The sequence below is a fragment of the Schistocerca nitens genome, chromosome 1, assembly GCF_023898315.1.
Source record: "Schistocerca nitens isolate TAMUIC-IGC-003100 chromosome 1, iqSchNite1.1, whole genome shotgun sequence".
Lineage (NCBI taxonomy): Eukaryota > Metazoa > Arthropoda > Insecta > Orthoptera > Acrididae > Schistocerca > Schistocerca nitens.
In genome coordinates, this window is record NC_064614.1 from 515,557,004 (window position 1) to 515,580,998 (window position 23,995).

Below are 23,995 nucleotides of genomic sequence, written 5' to 3' on the forward strand. Positions count from 1 at the left end.
AGGAGTATATTATGCTGTTCGGTATCCTGGACGACATCATCCAGGTGTCCGGACCGTTCGCCGGGTAGTTACGTTATTTAGGGAAACAGGAAGTGTTCAGCCACATGTGAAACGTCAACCACGACCTGCAACAAATTATGATGCCCAAGTAGGTGTTTTAGCTGCTGTCGCGGCTAATCCACACATCAGTAGCAGACAAATTGCGCGAGAATCTGGAATCTCAAAAACGTCGGTGTTGAGAATGCTACATCAACATCGATTGCACCCGTACCATACTTCTATGCACCAGGAATTGCATGGCGACGACTTTGAACGTCGTGTACAGTTCTGCCACTGGCCACAAGAGAAATTACGGGACGATAACAGATTTTTTGCACGCATTCTATTTAGCAACGAAGTGTGATTCACCAACAGCGGTAACGTAAACCGGCATAATATACACTATTGGGCAACAGAAAATCCACAATGGCTGCGACAAGTGGAACATCAGCGACCTTGGCGGGTTAATGTATGGTGCGGCATTATGGGAGGAAGGATAATTGGCCCCCGTTTTATCGATGGCAGTCCAAATGGTGCAATGTATGCTGATTTCCTACGTAATGTTCTACCGATGTCACTACAAGATGTTTCACTGCATGACAAAAAAATGGTTCAAATGGCTCTGAGCACTATGGGACTCAACTGCTGAGGTCATAAGTCCCCTAGAACCTAGAACTCCTTAAACCTAACTAACCTAAGGACAACACACACATCCATGCCCGATGCAGGATTCGAACCTGCGACCGTAGCGGTCGCGCGGTTCCAGACTGTAGCGCCAGAACCGCTCGGCCACCAGCGGCCGGCCACTGGATGACAGAATGGCAATGGACTTCCAACATGATGGATGTCCAAGACATGGCTCGCGTGCGGTTGAAGCGGTATTGAATAGCATATTTCATGACAGGTGGATTGGTCGTCGAAGCACCATACCATGTCCCGCACGTTCACCGGATCTGACGTCCCTGGATGTCTTTCTGTGGGGAGGAAGGATCATCGTAGTTAAATAAGAGAAATCAGAGTTCACACGGAAAAATTTGAAGTGTTCGTTTCTCTCGCGTGGTGTTCAAGAACAGAACAGTAGAGAAACAGTCTGAAGATGGTTTGATGAACCCTCTGACAGCCACTTAATTGTGAACTGCAGAATAGTCATTTAGCTATAGATCGTAAACTTGTTGTAATCGAACAGTGTTGAAATGGTCGCTTGACATTTGTCCATGGCATATTTGATGTCACCAGTTACTTTGATTAATGCAGTTACTGTGTTATGATGTGTCCGGAAGCCTGGTTGATATTTATTGTAGATGATATAAGTTTTAAAATAATTCATCTGCTGTTTGTGACCAATGAACACAAAGGCTTTGATAACAGCCTAGGCTGATCAGCCTATAGTTGCTTGGCGATTTTTGGTAATCATTCTTGGATACTGGTAGAATTAAGGTTTGCTTTCACTCAGTAGAATATGTATCACTTACAAGAGAGAGACTGGAGATGTCTTTGAGCACTGGAGAAGTAGTATCGACTACGTTTTAAATTACACACATGCTCATCCGATCATTACCAACTGCCTCAGGAGAGAATGGTTCAAATGGCTCTGAGCACTATGGGACTTAACATCTGAGGTCATCAGTCCCCTAGAATTTAGAACTACTTAAACCTAACTAACCTAAGGACATCACACACATCCATGCCCGAGGCAGGATTCGAACCTGATACCATAGCGGTCGCGCGGTTCCAGGCTGAAGGGCCTAGAACCGCTCGACCACACCGGCCAGCCCAGGAGAGAATCTCATGATTGTTTTTCGTACTGTGGGTGTAGAAAGATGTTTTAAGGAAAATGCATCCGTCGATAAATTGCTATCTTATCGCTGATAATTTATTACGGTTTGAGAACTGACTGCTGTTGAGAAAAAGTCGTTTAATTCGTCTGTAGACGCTTGAAAAACAGTATCAAATTTTGCCTTTCCTATGCCTAAGCTGAGGGGCTGCATGATTCTACGTGCGGCATACAACAGAGAGGACAAACCTAATTTTGGTGTTGCACACGTTTTGCTTATTTGTTTCATAGCCTGAATCTTTTACGTACAGTTCATGTTTCTTCATTATCTGGCATAATTTTGTAGTCAGCCAAGGAGGGAGCTCTCTTTACTGTGATAGAACGTTTAGGGGCAATTTTCTTATACAATGAAATAAGTCTGCGACTTAATTTAAAATGATTGTCTAACAAGTTTGTTTCTCAAACTGACCGCATTTCACTTTTTCTGGTGGGTATTCTAGCTGCTCTTTCTCACCTAACCTTCCTTTCAGTAAATAGATATGAATAATTCTTTTCGAAAAGACACGCATATTAGTGTTATCACTTTTTACATAGAGTTTCCTTGTTCAGTGTGTAAAGTTACGAGCATGTAGGCGACCTAATGGGCCGCCTAGAGTTGCTAGCAGTGAGGTGAATACACAGCTGAAAGCTAGCGATTGCAAGGACTCAGGACACGCCACGGCAGTTTCAGCTTCCGGCTAGGTCACTGGTACGAGCGAATCCAGATTCAAAGACAAGCAGAGTGGCAGAAAACAGGGAAAATCCCAGTACGAGGAATTTTGACGACTGTCGTTTACATGGCGTTTGTGCGGGAGACAATGCTTCAAGACATGGCAGGGTGTCAGACAGAGCTGAAAGATACTTAATTTACAGCTCGTTGAGATTCGACAACAACTCACATTAAATATTAATGCAAACCTGAATACATCTGTGGTCTCAGAAAAATGAGGCACATCCAATGACACAACAGTATCTCAATATCTTGAAAACAACGTAAGTTAACATTTCACAGTGAATAAATATTTACTCGATGTACCTCTGAATTAGCGACATTTAATTGTTTCATGCGATTTCAACAAACGGTATCTCAGATGATAGCATTGCCATGGTAGCTAATCCCTGAATGCTGCGTATCTATATCTATTTTATTTAATATAATATAATATGTTAAAGATTTGTCTATTTTATTTATTGATTTACGACGTCTTTTATAGCTTTTTCATTATGCAAATGTTTTTCAGAGCGTCGTATTCTCCACATTTGCACAGAAAATGAATACAGCATCAGCAGTCATTTTGTCATACTTATGTTTTTATTTAATGGTTCAAAATGGCTCTGAGAACTATGGGACTCAACTGCTGTGGTCATAAGTCCCCTAGAACTTAGAACTACTTAAACCTAACTAGCCTAAGGACAGCACACAACACCCAGCCATCACGAGGCAGAGAAAATCCCTGACCCCGCCGGGAATCGAACCCGGGAACCCGGGCGTGGGAAGCGAGAACGCTACCGCACGACCACGAGATGCGGGCTTTTATTTAATGAACAGGTTACTATTTTGCCAGTAACTTGACGTACAAGTTGATTGCAAGTGCTATTAGAAAGCTGTTCAAATTTAAAAGTGGTCAGTGCATGTGTTAGTGGACACCATGACTGAAAAGAGAACCAAAAGATGCTGCTGGCAAGAAGGCATAAATAATTGTTTGAATAATACTTAACTACAATTCGTTGTCGTTTAACATGAGCGCATTTGTGCAAGTTCACAGGCTTATTTATTTATGAACATTGCTTCATTTATAATTACTGCAAATGATCTGAGTGTGACCAAATGCTTATATCATATATTTTATTTAAATATTGTTGTAATGTATTAGTTTAGTGTGGGAAAGTGGTCATGTTGAGTCAAATCATGTTTATAGCAGGTAAAAACAATGTATTTTTGGTGGGGATGGCCTCCAGCCAATGGTACAGGATACAGTAGAACACTAAAGGCATCTAGTTGAGACTGGGACTTTTGGATTGCACAGCCCTAGGGAACGATACTGGACACATTGTATTTAATGCTGGAAAAAGGCAGGTCTGCCTATTGTAACGTGAGTGATTCAGTCTTATAGGTGATTGATTCTGAACGGCTGCTAGAATACTATAAATTTTTAGGGTACTTTATATTTCGGCAGGTCTGAATATGCTCCAGCGTAGCACACTAACTTATTCTGCTTGTATTACGGAACTGGGGATAGACAGAGTGTGATTTACTACTCTTTCTATCGGATGTGTTAATTTGTGAATCATCGTGTTCAACTGTGAACTGTTTTGAGCTACTGAATATTTCGTGTATTGTGAGCACGGAATGGATTTAGTTTTCGCGTATCTTTGATGACCATTTAGATTCGGGATTTTGCTACCGTTCTCGCAATGCTCTCAACGTAACTTTACCGCATTTTATGATCATAGGATCACTTCTTGTTTATTTGAGATGGTCTTTCTTGAGGAAACATTATTTAACGTAATTCTCTTCCATCTACATCAATTACAAACGTTAGGATAGAGCCCCTGTTGCTAAATTATTCATTTAACTTTTATTTTGTATTTCTGTGTATTTTACTAACTCGCAATTCTAGTCAATGTATGTACCGTTTGTTTCACTGCAGGATCACAGCCACAGTTTAATATTTGCTGTAAAGTGCAGGACATGAAGACAGACGTGCGCGGTTTGACCCGATGACTACACCGAACCAATCTTTTAAACAGAGCCGTGCCTAGTCCAAGTACCTAAGGTACGAGTAACACAGATAAAGACGCAACTGGTTTGCTCCTGTGGGATACTTTTTAAAAGAGCAGCTCGTCAGCGTTAACCATTAGCTACCGTCACAAGCGAACCGTCGAAAATTTTAACTATGCATCTCCAAAATTATGACTGAGGAAATGTCTGCCAGAGTATCAGAAAGGCATTATTCAGTTAGACTTAAGCCATCCTTATAACACACGAAACAAGCACGCTGACCAGTCGCAGAATTAACACTTTACGCTTGTTTTCCGTCCTTTTACGAAACATACTCTTCTCCAATTAAAAGAGGATTAAATTCACGTATAGTTAGAAAGCGTTATATTTCGGGAAGTTTTGAATTTTAATTTATTTCTCTCAATCGTGTAGTTGTTCATGCATCGAAAGTGACTGAAATTTTCACCATCCTCGATACCGTAAGAAATCAAACGTAAAATTAAAATCCACTTATTCGTTCCCACAATAATCAAAATTGAAAAACTGAAAAACAGCTTAAAGGGCTGTACTATTGGGAGTAAACTGTATTACACATTTCCTGCAGCATGCTGCCCTCCCCACCTACCACCTCCCCCCGTCCACCCTCAAATTTTATCCTAGACTGCATACAAGTCCAATGACCTGAAAAAGTAACCTTAACCAAAAAACAAAACATGTATCGAAAATCAAGTACCGAAAATTTGTATTGCTTCAGTAAATAATATATAACTCGTGTCCCTCACTTCTGAATACTGTTTCGTCAAAAAAATAGAGCGAACAATTACACTTACCTCCAACTTTTCCACCGGTTCTGTCGCCTCGGCTCCCACATGGCCAGCTAGAGACAATTTTCTGTCTCGTTCTGCCTGTTGACACATCAATACTAATTATAATTATTAATCATTATTGTTAGAAAATTATAAAAACAACCTGTAAACACGTTTCGATGTGCAAACTACGTTTACATTCTCGATGGAGTAAATAGGAACGATTTGTTTTGATTGTTTTTCATTGCGGTTTAACTAAGTCAAACCTATACCATTCTTACTCACTACGTGATAATGGAGGATAGTTTAAATGCTACTTTTGCAGATAAATCAATTCAAAGAAATATTAGTTTGTTTACGTATAGCCATAACTTTTGTGGACGAGTTTTGCATTCAAGCATATAACGTACAACATTATTCTTGCTAAATTGTTATAATTCCTATTAATGAAATCTCCATGACTTGCCGTAGGATTATTACTAGCGTGGTTAGATGTGACTGTTGTTGGTTTTCTATTGGAATGGTCAACCAGGAAACAAATAAGACCCTTCACTGGTTATGTGGGATGTGTGATAGAGATACAAACATAGTGAAACAGGATCGGAAGTTTGTTATACTTCAGTGTGAATTAGATAAGACTACAAAAGATATGAACAGATTAAAGAGAGAAGGTTAACCAAAGGTGGAGAAACTGTATATGACCTTTTAAGACAACTTTTTTTGTTTATGTGACAAACAAGTTAGATGATACACAGAGCCTCAGGCAGATGTAGTTTTAAATAGGGCTCAAAAACATTTTAGTAAAAGTCTTAAAAACTGCGATGTAAGAAAATCAGTAAAAAGAAGGAGAATTTTGTCGTAGGTTAGTTCTCATACTAGAAGCATAGGCCACATGTTGGAGGACGCACTATAGTTAGAAGACAAGGTTTCCAATTTTTTTAAATGTAGAACTGGTCTGTGCCAGGTGAAGGGCAAAACTATTCATTGAGATACTAAATAAATACAGCCTTGTAAATATAGCTTCATCATGGAAATTACACATTAGTAGTTCGTGTATATTCTGATGATCAAAGTGGTATTTCGTAGCGAGAGATAACGTGAAGTTGGAATGGGAGCTTCTGAAGAGTACTGTGCCTCATAGTGGTCATTCTGTACAGAAGAGTATAGGGAGAAATGGATAGAGCAGTAGCAAATATCTTAGGGAAGGGTGGCAACTTTATGAGTGGCAAAATATTAGCGATTATAGGGGTCAGATAAGATCTTATTTTCAGTAGGTAGAGTCAAAGTAACAATAGTTTAAGAGAAATTAAGAATGGAACGAACATTCACTTTCGAAAAGTAATTAAGTACTTTAGTATACTGCACACATACAAACAGATCGTGATTCAACACATTCAGAAATGATCAGAAAATAATCATCTTTGCATCCATTTATAATTCAGTGAGCATAATAATATGTCAGCTACACTTATTGCATCAGAATATTCTAGGACAATGGAGACAAACAACTGAACTGCGTATTTGTATGATCACTAAAACTTGTCACACCCGAATGACATTATTCGCCTCTCTGGAGATCATGTAACAAACGGTGTAGGTATATTGATACAGATTTTACTTCTGTAGAGCAGTTAAGAAAAAAAAGGAATTGCTACATTCAACAAAATTGATATACACGTAATAAAATACCATATGGGTCCTCTATATTACAGCTTCGAGAGTTTGTGTGTGAGGATGTTTGTTACTCCTTCACTCTGAAACGGCTTGATGGATTTCGAAGAAATTTGGCATGGAATAAGCTTATATGCTGAATTAACACAAAGGCTACTTTCAGAAGTGTGTATTACAAGATATTTATTGATTTGGAGCATATAATTTACGTTCTTTTCCAAAAAAAGTAAATAAATAAATAAACAAAATAAAAAAATAAAAATGAAACGTCAACGTGACTGCTGTTCCCATGGAATTAGTAACATGACTAAAAAGTTATCCACGAAAGTTAACTATCAAATTGATGCACTAAATTTAGCGCAGAGTTTTTTTTTTAGCTGTTTCAAAAAATGAAATAAATATGTATACAAAACTAGGACAGCAGAAGTATTCTTGCAGAATACAATCATTACTGAACTCCATAGCAATGTAACACATGATCATGAACATATTTCGCAGCACGTAGAATGTTTAAGAAGTGTATTGAATTGTGATATAATTGGAAATCTTAACAGAGTCACTCTGCTTTTCTATTTGGATCTTAATGATTTATAATTTTTTTGTAGATTCAGTTTGCTTCTATCTTCTCGATGGTTCAGAACCTGGATTTTGCAAGTCCATTGGATTGTGATATTATCGTGATTCTTGAACGATGAGTTAGTTTTTCTCTTTGAATTTCAATGATTCATAATTTTTCTGGTAATTTCGTTGGTCTGTAAGATCTCGATGGTTCGTTTCTCTGTTAGGTTTGTTGTTTCTTTCCTTGGTCAAATTGGCATTTGTTTTGGATTTCCGATTGTTTCTTCCATTTGGTTTTATTATTGTTAGTGTAGTGAGATACTAGGTTGGGTTGTTCGTGTCGGATATCTTACGACATCAGTTCCTCGGTTTCGGTATTACTGTTCAAATGCAAGTCGAATCTTTCACGGGACTCAGAACGAGCTCGTGCTATGAACGTGGTTAGACTGCAACAATCGTTAGTTCATGCTGAGCAGCAGATAATTGAGATGGCGGAGTGTCAGACAAATGCTCGAGGGGCTCAAACCTCGGCTCAAACTGATGCACGACGTCAGCAGAGCGTTGAACGCATTGCGTCTCGGCGTGCAGCTGAGGCGGCTGAGTAGCCATATGTTTGACGACAGTATACAGCAGAACGCATGGCCTCTCAGCGTGCTTCCGAGACAGCTGGAGATCCGACATCTAGGCGTCAGGAGAATGCATCACGCATGGCCTTTGGACGTCCCTCTGAAACAGTCGGAGAGGCAGAGGTACGCCTACTCGTTGTGAATGAACGATAAATTGAACGTCGGCAAATATTTGCAATAAATACCTGGGGAGTGTCTAAGGAATGTGCTTTTGACCATGATCCAACTTCAGAATAAACTAAGCACAGGCTCATAAAACTGACAATATGAACAAGGCATGTAGATTTTGTGTGGCACTGAAACGGAAGGAGGGAATGGCAAGGTATCCATTCCCACAATAGGAGAGCCACTCGATCCTTTGAAGGAGCCGCATAAAAAAATATAATTTATGCTTTCACATGATCTCGTTTGGGGCAGATAGAATTCGGGCCATGACTGGGTTTTAACCGGCCTTTATAGTGCAGGGGCTGGTGCACCATAAAATAGTATTCCTTTTTCCTCCATTCAATGCCCTAGCACAATTTCTGCAAGTTTACTTTGTGGGAGACGACGAGGCAGAGACTGATAGAGAGTGTAAAATTAGAGAGTTGAATGGGCGACTGTTCTGAAAATATAAAAAAGTTCTGGTGTATCACAATGTGTTAGTGCATGAGTCTGAAACAGCTCTCGAGAACATGCGCGAAGAGAGCTGCGAGGTGGTGGCCCAAGCGTATCGCGTGCCGAGCGGACAGCCTGCGCCCTTCTACACTGCGCCTGCTGTGGTCGAGGTCGTGTCTGTGGTGATAGGCGTCGACTCCACCGCCCAAGAGACATCGTATTACGCAAACACGACTTCCTCGCCAGATAACGGAGACGCACTGCTATTATGGTACTCTACAGTATCCGATTATGTTCTGGAAAGGGCAAGCAGGATATCATCTCAGTATCCCTCACAGGAATCCGGCGACTGGGTGACCGAACCCGATCAAAAATACGACGTTTATGGATTTCTACACATTTCACGTGATAAACCACCAACAGAACTTCAACTTAAGGCTGCGTTGTAGGGTACTTCTGGCCCAGTTTTTGGTAGAGATGTAAATGAAGATGGAGAGTGAGCATCTAAGGTACATACCGTGAAACCAACGCAAGCTGCGAGCAGAGAATTACGTTCACCTGAAATGGCCATCCTCCCGTCGTCGTTCGTGAACATACCTCCACAGATACATGTCGGACATGTTCTTCTACATCCGGAACTATGTTTGGACACCTTCGCATGCAGTCTAGCCTGGATCAGTATCAGGAAAGAACTGATGAATGGGCAGAAACCGACAGATCGCCACGACATCGTAACGTTACTTTTTAAGGTTAAAGTGCAAAAGATGATGGTCTTCCTAGAGAAAGGGCATGTTTTGGTGAGGTGTAATGCTTCACATATTCCACTGATGGCAAAAATGCCACCTGCCACAGGTGCACTTGCCCCTGTGGTAAAAACAAAAATTGAGGCTGAACCAGATCGACCCCGTCATGGGAGTAGCAGGGAGATGGCAGCCTGGTTGAAGTTTTGATATCAAATTAATATGCAAATAAATTAAATTGATCAATTAATTACCCCCAAACACCATCCACCCCCACCCCATCCACGTATGACTTCAGATGTTTTCTTCAGCCGGAATGTGGGTCCCCGGCCCCTCCCCCTCCCCTACCCCATCCCTCCCCCTCTCCCTCTCCCACTTAATCTATTGGTGGAATTTCGAATTTTGACTGGAATTCCGAATTTTAGGGAGAATTTATTTGTCCCAGGACTTTCCTGACGTCCCACCCCACCTACCACCGGGGAATTGGCGGGAAATTAAAGATTACAGTGCCCTTTCTGGGAATCGAACCCTGGTCATTTTAGACTTAAACTAAAATCGAATCTCCCCCTCCCCAACATATGGAAACTGACCAGATGCAGAAGAGGAAGGTTAGGTAAATGTATTTTATTTATTTTGGTTGGGAAACTGAAGTAAAGACCATTCCTAATTACCTAATCAATCTTACAGATCGGTCCTCATTACACAACTATATGCATAGTGCTAAACAAGAAGTGCCTACAATCACTAAAATTTCACAATACCACTCGAAACTAGTAGCAGATGCTTCACCTACAGGCTGGCGGGAAAAATAAAGGAGCGGAAGGCACTATCCACATTTTTGGCGGGAATAGTGTTCGACTGACAAGATGCTGTTGTTGGACAGACAGGAGTTCAATAAATGTATTACCTATAAGAATACAGCTGAGGACTGTATCTGTTACTGACTGGCGTCAGAGTTCTCCACAGATGTCTCCTCCTGCATTGCTCGACAAACAGCCAGCAGGCCAGGTAATTGAAGCCAGCACTTGCTGCCACAACTGATGGAAAATGCTTGCCTGTTCTAATTAGACATTGAAATTGTCATGAAAAAAACCGCACTTGTAATCAACAGGTCATAATACAATACATGTGCTGGGGAAAATCGTCGTCTCAAAAGATTGCAACAGGAGAGAGGAGTGGCAGTTGAACATGCATTCTCCTTGATGTACTGCCAGGAACCAGCGAAATTATAGGCACTTCTACCTCCCCTCATCCCTTCCCCCTCCTTTCCTACCCCCTCCCTCGCTCCCTTCGTCCCTCCATCTAGGACGGGGACACACGGCTTTCTCAAAGAGCCAGTTGCTAATCCACGCCGTGCATTTCTCTGTGGCATATCACGATCTCCCCCCAAAGGACGGATGCACCCAGCTCGCCTTGGGGCGATCCAGGTGTCGGCCCTTCGCCAACACAAGAGGATGTAACGCCAACTAAACAACGTAAGGTTAATGATGTTAAAATGTAGCCACACCCTAATCGGAGCACAGCTGTGTCGGGCAACCACACACAGTAGGCCTGTCCCCAACACCTCCAGCAGCCAGCATTTCTGCTATGAAAAATCTTCACTACAACAATTCTGTTTAACGTCAATGCATCTCTTATAAGCGAACATTTACTAAAATGGAAAACACAATCATGACGTTAATAAATGTCCTCCTTCTAAGAAAGGCGCAGTCCATTTTCTTTTAGATTTATGAGAAAAATCAGTATAGTTTTTACGTTCAACTGCAGGATACAATTCGTATCTCTCTCTCTCCCCCCTCGCGTCCTGTTATTTTGCAACATCCAAGGAAGTGAAAAAAAGAAAACTTCAGCACTGCCGCCGATTACAGATGACCAAACTGCTAAGTTCGAACTATGTACCCCTATAAATGTCCAACCAGCGTAAAATCGAAAAAAAGAACTTCCATTACTTTTCTGCAAAAATTACCAATCACAGCAAAATGTCCTCATTATTTTGAAACCATTATGAGAGTAAAGAAAACGTGAGATTTTGAACTCCAAAGAAAAAACACATCTATGTTAAACAATTTCTTTCAACTTGATGGGCAAATTATATGGTTTCGGGGCGTCTCTCGCGTTCAAATCAATGTCTGTAAATAAACTGTCATGCACGGATGAGATAAAAATATTTCAGACACATGAAATAATATTATAGAATACAGCCTTTCATCCCACTTGCTCACATATCGGAAAAAACAAAATCGTTTTGTGTTCGACAACAGCAAACAATAACTCAAGAGGTTGTTGCTATTTTTTACACTATGGCAGATCCCGTTTGGCCAGTGTGATGCTATATCGCACTGGCATTTACAAAACAAATCGCGAGAGCTGTCTTGTAGCACAAGGCTAATCTAGAAAGTAAGGTTACAAGAATTGTTTGAGGTACAAAAAATGAATTTATTGTTAAAAATTTGCATGCATTGTATTATTTTTCCACATAATCATCATTTACCTCAATACATTTTGTCATCTGTGGGGCGAGTTTTTTAACTCCTGTGTCACAGACGTCTCCCACCACCTCTTTCAGCGAGTTCTTCACTTCAATTTTCAACTCGTTGTCGTTAGGAAAGTGTTTCCCATGAAGGTGTTCCTTTAAGTTAGTGAACAGATTATAGTCATTAGGTGTGAGATCGGGGCTGTGAGAGGGTTGGCTTAAAATATCCCAACCAAACTAAGTCAACAACTCTTGTGTTGCATGAGCTGTGTGCAGACGCACATTATCATGAATGGGGACAGACTCCCATTCTAAGCATCCTACGACGTTTGTTTTGTATGGTTCTGTTTCTTCATTGTCTCACAATATCTTGCAGCATTTATTGTTACAACTCTTTCCAAAAAATCAACAAGTAGAAACCTTTTTCTGTCCCAATATACTGACACCTCGATTTTCCTTGCAGTTTGCTGAGTATTGAATTTTTTTCTGAAGAAGAATGACTATGTTGCCACTGCATTGCTTGTCATTTGCTCTTGGAGTATGGTGATAAGCCCAAGTTTCATCTCCTGTCGCTACAGAGTTGAGAAAAGTACCACCTTCAGTCTCAAAACGGTCAAGAAATTCGCCAGTGGCACTGACTCTGCTCATTTTGTGTGCTTCGGTAAGCATCTTGGGCACCCATCGCGTACGCAACTTGTGATAATTTAGGCGATCAATTATGATTTGATGAACAACAGTTCGTGAAATGTTTGGACAAACTTCATGCAGGTTGTCAATTGTCGAACGGCGATCAGAGAGAAAATGATCTTCAATTTTATACACCACGTCAACAGTCACAATGGACGGCCTTCCTCTTCTGTCTTCAACGTGAATTTCTGTCCTTCCAAAACTGAAGTTCCATACCCATTTCGCAACATGTTACCTTGACGTCCTCTCCATAAACTGAAAGAATTTAACAATGAATCACAGGGACGTTCATGACCTTCGCATTTAGGTAGCAATTACAGCGCCTATTTCGCACTTCGCGAGAGCCAGAATGAGAACACTCATTTCTAACAGTCAACACAAAACTAATCGATGAGCTATTGAGTAGTGGGAATCCTCGTTCCCTTTTCTGGCTTCCCGCTACATTTCAGTGACACCAACTTCCCCAAAGGACATTCCATGCTAAAGCTACATGCCTTATAACGTTAAATTCCGGATAACCATCGTAGAACCTCCTACAAGATTTTGCCACATCTCTCTCTTCCGATACATCAAAAACAAACACCGTTTGCATGCTTCCATTTGACATTTTTTGCTCCATAACTCCCCTCTACCCATCAGCCTGTAAAGTTTCTGTCATCCAGCAGACAATCAGTCGCAATAGGAGCAGATTCTTGCGTTCTAGTTTTGTAATCAATTTGATCATCAAAACCTGTTTCACACAAGCTAGTCATATGTCGGGAAAAACATTATCATTTCTAGGTTCCACAATGAGCTATAATTCAAGTGGTGTCTACTTTATAATTAGAAGTTGTAAAATGTAAAATAACACAGGACTTGTGGTAATACCTATTTTTAAAGGTGCAATTGTGCACACATCAAAAAAGTTTTGCATCACCTGGGTTCCGCCGGCCACTGTGGCCGAGCGGTTCTAGGCGCTTCAGTCCGGAACCACGCGGCTGCTACGGCGCAGGTTCGAATCCTGCCTCGGGCATGGCTGTGTGTGATGTCCTTAGGTTAGTTAGGTTTCAGTAGTTCTAATTCTAGGGGACTCATGACCTCAGATATTAAGTCCCATAGTGCTTAGAGCCATTTGAACCATTTTGGAATTGTGACAATAATAATAAAAACAGTCATGACTCTATGAGAATAGATACAGCTAAGTTCTATTAATGTTGTCAGCAAAATCGATATAGTTTTGAGAGGACTACATCTATCCAAACTTTAACCACTTATACCACTTCTTGTAATAGAATCTCCTATAAAATTTTACCCTGTCTATCTGTTCTGATATATCGAAAAAACCAAACACCATGTGCGTGTTGACATCGCCCATATTATATATACACGAATCACTCCATTGGAGCAGGTGGATAGTTGTCGAAGTCTTACACAGACCTGCATAAAGTTTTGGTTGGTTGGTTTAAAATGGGGTGGGAAGAGACCAAACTGCTTAGTCAAAGATCCCGCATAAAGTTTTCTCGATTGCATTGGAAGAAGACCATAATCAACAAATGATCAATTAAAAGGGAGGGGTTCGTACATTGTTCCTTCATAAGCAGTTTAATTCATTGTTTATATAGCTGTAACACATCCAGGCATTGCATGACTACAGCATTGTACACCAGCATGCACTTTTCTACCATGACTTTGAGGTCTGTGTTAGATGCTAAATCGACATTAAGACATTTCAATCCATTGGCTCTCATAGAAAGCTGAACATCACATGGTGTAAATTCTGCAGCTCCCACAACACACAGGATGAATAAAATTCAGAGGCGATGTTTCTCGTTGACAAAAATGTGGAAGTTATCGCAACTTATGGAAACTGGAAGAGTTTGCGGCACTGTATCCTATAGAGGTAATCTCATCTTCCACAGTGACTGGATAGCGGATGTCTTGGTGTTCCATTTGGAAGAACATTGTTCCCTCGTTGTGCAGTCATGTATATGATTACTGTTCCAGTGCTGACCATCGCCAGATGCTGCTGTTCGAAACATGCATGAGCTAGTAGAAATAAAGAGAGGTACTGTTATCTGATTGGTGAAAAAAGGAGAAAAGTGTAGAGTGCATCACAGCATACGGAAATTGGACGAGTCTGCAGCATTGACGAATACTTCCAAACAACTGTCTGAAGAACGCTTCCAAATGCACAAGATCTCTATAGATGCATGCATGTTGAGGAGGATGTACTCCTTATCCGTGTGCAGTAGACACCAGAGTGTTGCCGTGATATAGCAGACAGTTAAGAGAAAAAGTGTGATTTATACATGATGTAACTGCAGATGGATGGAGTATTATACATTTCACATAAATTAACTGTGCTATCAATTCTGAATTATTATTCCACAAGTCTGGAGTCAGTACCAGGAAGGCATTGGAGTGAGAAAAACTCCACACACACACGCACCTATGGTTTTTATTTGCTTATTTGATAGTAAATATAATTGAGATTATTGTCCCAAATGTTTTCCTTGAAATTCGAACTACAAATGGCATAAAAAAATGAAACCCCTAAGCAGTGTAATGCGCCAAGCCCGCTTTTCAATGTACCAAATGGAGAAAAAATTTTATTGCAGAATTTGGCCTGTGAACCTAGATAATATAGCTTTAGAAGGCACTGAGTTTTTGTATACATAACAGCAGTGTTGTAAAGAAGGCTGTGGAGCCATTTTCTGGTTCAATCAGTGTAGTTTAGAAGGCTGTGGAGTGTTGCAAACAAGTTTTGTGCAGTTCAGTGGAATTTGAGTGATGCTTGATTTATTGTGCCATTCTTTGTGCAAGATTGAATCTGTTGATCCTTTTTTACAATGCCTAGGCCTGGTGGAGTATTAAAAAAATATAGTAAGTCCCATATTTCCAATATAAAGCGAAAAACTGACATTGAGGTTAGGGTTGGGCCTGCAGATGCAAACATTAGCTTGTCTCCAAGTGCATCTAAAATAAAACTTGGGACAGGGATTGTGTCAGAAGAAACAAATCATGACAGAAATACAGGTTTCAGAATTGTGGATCTGGAAATGGTGGCAGAAGCACTTAGAAAAGCCTGCAAGTGCTCTGTTTGTGGAGGGAATGTGGATTCGGTTGATGATGGGAAGAGAGAAGGTTTGGTTTGCACATTGCACATTTTGTGTCAAAACTATGATGCTGACAGACCATTCAAGACATCAAAGGTCAGTAATAGAATCTATGAAGCCAATATGACATTTGCTTATGGACTAAGATGTATAGGGATTGGAAGAGATGGTGGAAACCTTTTATGTGGTATTATGAACATGCTGGTCCTCCCCTAAAATTTCCTGCAATGAATACTGCTCTCCTCAATGCATTTGCAGAAGTAAGTGAAGAGAGCATGAAAATGGCAGTCCTGGGGGCAATTCAAGAAAATTGTGAAGCAACTAATAGCAGCGATATAGCAGTTTCCTGTCACAGTTCCTGGATGAAGAGGGGGCATACTTCACTGCATGGAGTTTCAACAATCAGTAGTGTCGACACTGGAAAAGTATTAGACTTAGAGGTGATGTATAAAGATACGTACAGTATTTGGGAGATGGAGACTCTAGTGCTTTCAAGAATGTAGTTGAAAGTCAGCCCTATGGAAAAGATTGCACTATTGAGAAACTGGAGTGCTTAGGCCATATTCAGAAGAGGATGGGTGGACAACTCCGAAGACTTGTTGCAGACAATAAAGGCAAGCTACTAGAGGATGGGAAGCCACTGGGAGGTAAAAACAGACTAACAAAGAAGAGAATTGACAGCCTAGAAGACTACTATGGTGCTGCAATTAGAAGTAACCTCACAAGCTTGGACAATATGAGGAAAGCATGGCCTCTGTTCTAATGAACGGTGCAAATTTTTGAAAAGTAAGGAAAGTGGGGAAGCTTATACCCATTAAAATAACCTTGCTTATGAGGTTTCAATGGCCATTAAAACAACTTTTAGAGCACTGGCTTCACCAGAACTACTAGAAAAATGTCTGCATGGCAAAACACAGAACCCAAATAAAAGTTTCAATGCTCTTATTTGGAAAAGATGTCCAAAGACTGTGTTTGTTTCCAATTTGGTGGTGAAGATTTCTGCTTTGGAAGCTGCAGCAGTGTTTAATGATGGGAATGTGGCAAGACTTCACATCCTCAGCAAGTTGGGCTTTACACCTGGAGTCTTCACTGAGCAGATACTGCAGATCATCGATAAGCAAAGTATTGCGAAGGCAGAGACTTCAGTCCAGAACATACAAAAAATTTCTAGGCAAGGGAGCAGAGAAGCTAAAAGAGCTGTAGTGGATGATGAGGAAGAAATGGAATATCGATATGGGCAGTTTTAGCTAAGGTATGATAGATTTTTTTTTTTTTTTTACATTTCATCCAAACTTTAAAATGATTTTTCTGCAACTTAAGGTTTTCTGCTTTCAGGAACACATATATCAGAAACTACTGGAAGGATTGCAATACAATTTGGCACACCTATTCTTTTACTTTGAAGCAATATTTAAGTGGAACAAAATTTTAATAGAGATATTATATACAGTTTTGTGGTTGATAATATATTGAAAAGTTTGCTTGTAAAAAATGTTCGAATCCAAAATCTCACAGAAAATAATAGCATTAATTTACCAAAAATTTACTGCACTTAATTGTACACCTATTAGTGTAGATTATTTTACCATTAAAAAAATTTGACGAATTTGCCTTGAGAATATGAAAAAGTGTACCTTAAAATAATAATGCAATAAAAAATTCAAAATTATCTCACTGCATTATATTGTTATTAAAAATTCTGAATTTGAAAAAAAAAATCATATTAGATCTCTATACATAAGTGTGCAAAATTTCAATGAGATTGAACAAAAAATGACAAAGATATGGATTTACAAAAATATCACTGCAAGACTGCCACCGTCTCGCCTTAAATCCATATTGTTTCAGAAGTATTATTCGTGAAGAATACAACGCTCGTAATACCCTAATGCAGGATATATTTGTCCAACATCAGTCATACAACCACCCTGCAAGTTTCCCACCCCAGTCACTATGGTGACAAACTTTAAAACGATAAAACTACCTCATTCTACACTATTCTGGTGTCCTAGGAAGGCATCGTCAGTGTATATCTCCCCCTGAATGAAGTCAGGAGACTGCTGTTATGTCTCTTAGGAAACTAAGGGATTGTTCATGTCTTTTCAAGTCGGAAACGTAAGTACCCTCAATCACACTTCCCGCATTAGTTTTACTTATTATTATACATTGAGTTACCAGCAATGCCTGCGAATTGTATCCTGCAGTCAAACGTAAAAACCTTACCGATTCTGCTCATAAAACTAAAAGAAAACTGACTGCACTTATTTTTGTGGAATGTGGACATCTATTGTGGTCGTAATTCTTTTTTCCTTCTTAATAGATGCTTACTTGTAAGAGTTGTGTTGACGTTAAACATCGTTTATCTTACATTGTTTGGTTGGCGTTACATGCTTTTGTCTTGGCAAAGGGCCAGTGCTTGCACCATTGCCTGAAGGCGGTCTGGGTGCAGCCAGCGATCGCAGGGGGATAGTGGTATGCCGCAGAGAAACGTGTGGAGCGTGGTAGCAGTTGTCTGTTTGAAAAAGCCTGTGTCCCCACCGTATGTGGGTGGGAGGGAGCGAGGAGGCAGGGGGAGGTATGAGGGGAGGTAGGAGTGCTTCTAATATCTCTAGTTACTGGCGGTACATCAAGGAGAATGTTGCAATTTTTTGGGATAACGATTTTACTCTGTACATGTGTTGCGTTATTACCCATTGATCACAAGTGCTGTCTTTCTTTTCACGACAATTTCGATGTGAAGTTAGAACAGTGAAGCATTTTCCATCAGGTGTGGCAGCATGTATTGGCTAAAATTACCTGACCTACAGACTGATTGCCGAGCAATGCAGGGGGAGGCATCCATGGCAAACTCCGATATCAAGCAGTGATAGATGCAGTCCTCAGCTGTATGCTTACAGGTAATACATTTAATAAACTACTCTCTGTCCAACACCAGCATCTCATCAATATTGAACACAATCCCCTCCAAAAATAAAGATAGTACCTTTCACTCCTTCATTTTTACCACCAGCTTGTAGGTGAAGCGTAGAGTTTGAGTACATATGCTCCTAGTTTCGAGCGGTATTGTGTAATATTTTCCTAGCAAGATGACACAAGCTGTACGGCATCGCTAGTTTTTGAGCTGTATTGGGATTTCAGGCTCTCCTTGTGTAGCACTATGAATAAACAGGGCGGTCCACTGATCGTGATCTGGCCAAATATCTCACGCAATAAGCGTCAAACGAAAAAACTACAAAGAACGAAACTTGTCTAGCTTGAAGGGGGGAAACCAGATGGCGCTATGGTTGGCCACCTAGATGGTGGTGCCATAGCTCAAACGGATATCAACTGCGGTTTTTTAAATAGGAACCCACATTTTTTATTACATATTGGTGTAGTACGTAAAGAAATATGAATGTTTTAGTTGGACCACTTTTTTCGCTTTGTCATGGATGGCCCTGCAATAGTCACAGACGTGTAAGTACATGGTATCACGTAACATTCCACCAGTGCGGACGGTATTTGCTTCGTTATACATTACCCGTGTTAAAATGGACCGTTCACCAATTGCAGAAAAGGTCGATATCGTGTTGTATGGCTATTGTGAACAAATTGCCCAACGGTCGTCTGCTATACATGCTGTTCGGTATCCTGGACGACATCATCTAGGTGTCCGGACCGTTCACCGGATAGTTATGTTATTTAAGGAAACAGAAAGTGTTCAGCCACATGTGAAACGTCAACCACGACCTGCAACAAATGATGATGCCCAAGTAGGTGTTTTAGCTGCTGTCGCGGCTAATCCGCACATGAATAGCAGACAAATTGCGCAAGAATCGGTAATCTCAAAAACGTCGTTCTTGAGAATGCTACATCAACATAGTTTGCGCCTGTACCATATTTCTATGCACCAGAAATTGCATGGCGACGACATTGAACGTCGTGTACAGTTCTGCCACTGGGCACAGGAGAAATTACCGGACGATGAAAGATTTTTTGCACGCGTTCTATTTAGCGACGAAGTGTCATTCACCAACAGCGGTAACCTAAACCGGCATAATATGGACTATTGGGCAACGGAAAATCCACGATGGCTGCGACAAGTGGAACATCAGCGACCTTGGCGGGTTAATGTATGGTGCGGCATTATGGAAGGAAGGATAATTGGCCCCCATTTTATCGATGGCAATCTAAATGGTACAATGTATGCTGATTTCCTACGTAATGTTCTACCGATGTTACTACAAGACGTTTCACTGCATGACAGAATGGCGATGTACTTCCAACATGATGGATGTCCGGCACACAGCTCGCGTGCGGTTGAAGCGGTATTGAATAGCATATTTCATGACAGGTGGATTGGTCGTCGAAGCACCATACCATGGCCCGCACGTGCACCGGATCTGACGTTCCCGGATTTCTTTCTGTGGGGAAAGTTGAAGGATATTTGCTATCGTGATCCACCGACAACGCCTGACAACATGCGTCAGCGCATTGACAATGCATGTGCGAACATTACGGAAGGCGAACTACTCGCTGTTGAGAGGAATGTCGTTACACGTATTGCCAAATGCATTGAGGTTGACGGACATCATTTTGAGCATTTATTGCATTAATGTGGTATTTATAGGTAATCACGCTGTAACAGCATTCGTTCTCAGAAATGATAAGTTCACAAACGTACATATATCACATTGGAACAACCGAAATAAAATGTTCAAACGTACCTACGTTCTGTATTTTAATTTAAAAAGCCTACCTGGAACACGTGAGGCAATACTGACCTTACGACTTATCTTAGAAGAAAGATTAAGGAAAGGCAAACCTACGTTTCTAGCATTTGTAGACTTAGAGAAAGCTTTTGACAATGTTGACTGGAATACTCTCTTTCAAATTCTAAAGGTGGCATGGGTAAAATACAGGGAGCGAAAGGCTATTTACAATTTGTACAGAAACCAGATGGCAGTTATAAGAGTCGAGGGGCATGAAAGGGAAGCAGTGGTTGGGAAGGGAGTAAGACAGGGTTGTAGCCTCTCCCCGATGTTATTCAATCTGTATATTGAGCAAGCAGTAAAGGAAACAAAAGAAAAATTTGGAGTAGGTATTAAAATCCATGGAGAAGAAATAAAAACTTTGAGGTTCGCCGATGACATTGCAATTCTGTCAGAGACAGCAAAGGACTTGGAAGAGCAGTTGAACGGAATGGATGGTGTCTTGAAGGGAGGATATAAGATGAACATCAACAAAAGCAAAACGAGGATAATGGAATGTAGTCGAATTAAGTCGGGTGATGTTGAGGGTATTAGATTAGGAAATGAGACACTTAAAGTAGTAAAGGAGTTTTGCTATTTGGGGAGCAAAATAACTGATGATGGTCGAAGTAGAGAGGATATAAAATGTAGACTGGCAATGGCAAGGAAAGCGTTTCTGAAGAAGAGAAATTTGTTAACATCGAGTATAGATTTAAGTGTCAGGAAGTCATTTCTGAATGTATTTGTATGGAGTGTAGCCATGTATGGAAGTGAAACATGGACGGTAAATAGTTTGGACAAGAAGAGAATAGAAGCTTTCGAAATGTGGTGCAACAGAAGAATGCTGAAGATTAGATGGTTAGATCACATAACTAATGAGAAATTACCACCAAAATTCGAAATTCTATATAAATGATTGTTTAACAGCGGGGCGCAGCTAGAAATATTAACAAATTTCGCAACAGGACAGTACTTGCAAGCATGTGTGATGATAGTAGCATTTCATATCAAGTCCTTTCTAATTTTAAATATGTACGGAGCATCTGCAGAAAATTTTAACCTCATCATAAACAATCTTAAAAATCTATTGGCATATTTAACAGAAAACAACAATGAAATGGAGGTTGATTATGTTTTCATCACATATTTCTGAGATATTTCTTTCGAAATGAATTTCTGGCAATCAGTGAGGTTCTTTAATTCCTACCACAAAGTTGGAGACTAGCACAGCCTCCTGCTAAAACCAATCATTGATAAGACAGGTCTAATAAGAAATACAGTCTTAAAAAACCAATATTGAAGGTATCTCCGACGACAGTGAGCAGTTGTTTACTTTAATTATTAGTATTATTCAGGATACAGAACCAACTATATCTGAGTTCAAGACAGTACTTAATAAGCTAAAAATTGAGAATATTTTTAAAGAGAAATGCCATGTCAAGCAACAATATTAAGACAGTATGCAATATAGAACAGGTGAAAATTGGTAGAATCAAAAATTAAAAGAAGCAGGTAGCTTTAAGATTATGTCGCCATATTAATCGGTAGACGATTATATTACTATCGACGCTCACTCCACTTGTTTCTCGTTTTGTCCAGTGGGGCGTTAATTTTGAATTTTTGGTGCAGGTTTTCGTGATGCGTCTGCTAGGGAGAAACTAATTTGATTGATTGTGTGTGTGTGTGTGTGTGTGTGTGTGTGTGTGTGTGTGAGAGAGAGAGAGAGAGAGAGAGAGAGGGAGAGAGAGAGATGGGGGGAGGAGTGAGTTGAGAACCTGTTGTTTTTGGATAAACGAGGATGTTTGATGTACCACATTTTCTTTAAGAGAGTGTTCTTATATAATTAGTTGTGTTGCAAATAGTGCTTTGTTACATAGTATTGTGTATTCGTTCAGAATACTCTTTCCATGTCTATGTTCTTTTCGTGTGTGGTAGCTGTCTTCTGGTAGAGACAATGTTGAGATCAGCTTTTGTATTGATTTGGTGTTGGTTTTCCTCTAGAGGTTATCTGCAAAAGTGAAGCGCTTACCGCCATCTTTTATGGCTCTGATGTACTCAGAATACCCAGTTCTAAAGATCGTGCATGTTTGACATATGTAGACAGATTTGCACGGACTGCAGGTTAGCTGACTGATTCCAACTACGTTGAATCTGTCTGTTCTTGGTGTTGAGATCTTGCTGTACAGTGTTGTTTGTATGGTGTGATATTTCTAGGCCTTGCTTCTTCGGTATGTTTCTCCCCTGGCGACGCACCATGAAATCTTGCGCCAGTCATTAAAAATTAGCGTCACGCTGAACAAGAACAAAAGAAGAAACGAGTGAGAAATAAGTATATGTAATTACAACAAAACAGGGAGGATGTAAAACGTAGGTATAGGACATGCACCACTACTACTCTCGGGAAAAGTGTTTTCAAAGTTAATAACTCTTCATGCAAATTATTCGAATACAGCGACGTCTTGTAAAATCATAAGAAGGAGTATATGCAAGCCTTCCTGTATAAATCCGTTTTCACAGTTAGTGTAATTTCAGATGACCATTCTAAACAAAATGAAATACGCACATCTTAAAAGTTTTAGACTTAAACAGAAAAACAACCATTAGTTTTGTATGATATTTTTACAGAAGTAAATCGAGACCCACAGAAGAAGGCACTCAGTTGTCGAGATATACCTAGGTAAATAGAAAAAAAGAGAGACATTGTGTTATCGAAGGCGGAGTTCAAAACGCCCAAATTTAATTTTAAAAGGCGGAAAAAACTGATAATAGGAACTTCCAATCAATAATATGATTGTTCTAAAATTTTCATGTTCTCAACATGATTGTTTCGATAAAATAGGAGACATTTAGTGCAAGTAGAGTTATGTTTGAGAAGACGTACACTATCTTAAAAGATCCATAAATGTGTATTAAAAATATTTTTGAAGATAATTTACTTGGATACTTAAAAGATAAGCACATTTCACATTATTTTGAACAGGCAGTGATATACAGTTATCTCATACTTTTGAAACAATCAAGATGTTTCTCCTTTGTTAAAACTACAAGTTTCTGTCAAACAACAGACCATCCTCAATCATTAAGAACGACATTAACAGTTTTTGTTAATGTTTTTTTAATGTGTGTGGATGGTATATTGTTTGCAAGTTAGGAATAGATCAAGTAAACACAAAATATATTTCATATGTCAGAAATGTTGTTAATTGAAAGATAGTCAGAAAAAGCAAACTGAGTACAAAAAAATAAGCAACAAAAAATATTTCATTAACACTCTGGAGAAACAAGAAGTAAACTGTAAATAATTGTTTATACAACTTTGATGCCATCCATAATACTTTGCATGCAAAACTATACATCGGAACATGTTAACGGATTCACTGGCTTAATGTTATGCCTACAATTTCTTTATCTTGACTGGCAAAATTACAGTTGATCATT

The 23,995-nt window shown here is 39.9% G+C and overlaps 1 protein-coding gene across 1 annotated transcript in view; it reads right to left on the minus strand.

Moving 5' to 3' along the window:
• LOC126258318 (otoferlin) overlaps positions 1–23,995 on the minus strand; it is a 198,490-nt gene that overhangs the window by 129,477 nt on the left and 45,018 nt on the right. Inside the window, exon 6 of the mRNA XM_049955637.1 lies at positions 5,405–5,479. Coding sequence (XP_049811594.1) covers positions 5,405–5,479 — 75 coding nt within the window. The remainder of the gene's footprint in view (positions 1–5,404; positions 5,480–23,995) is intronic.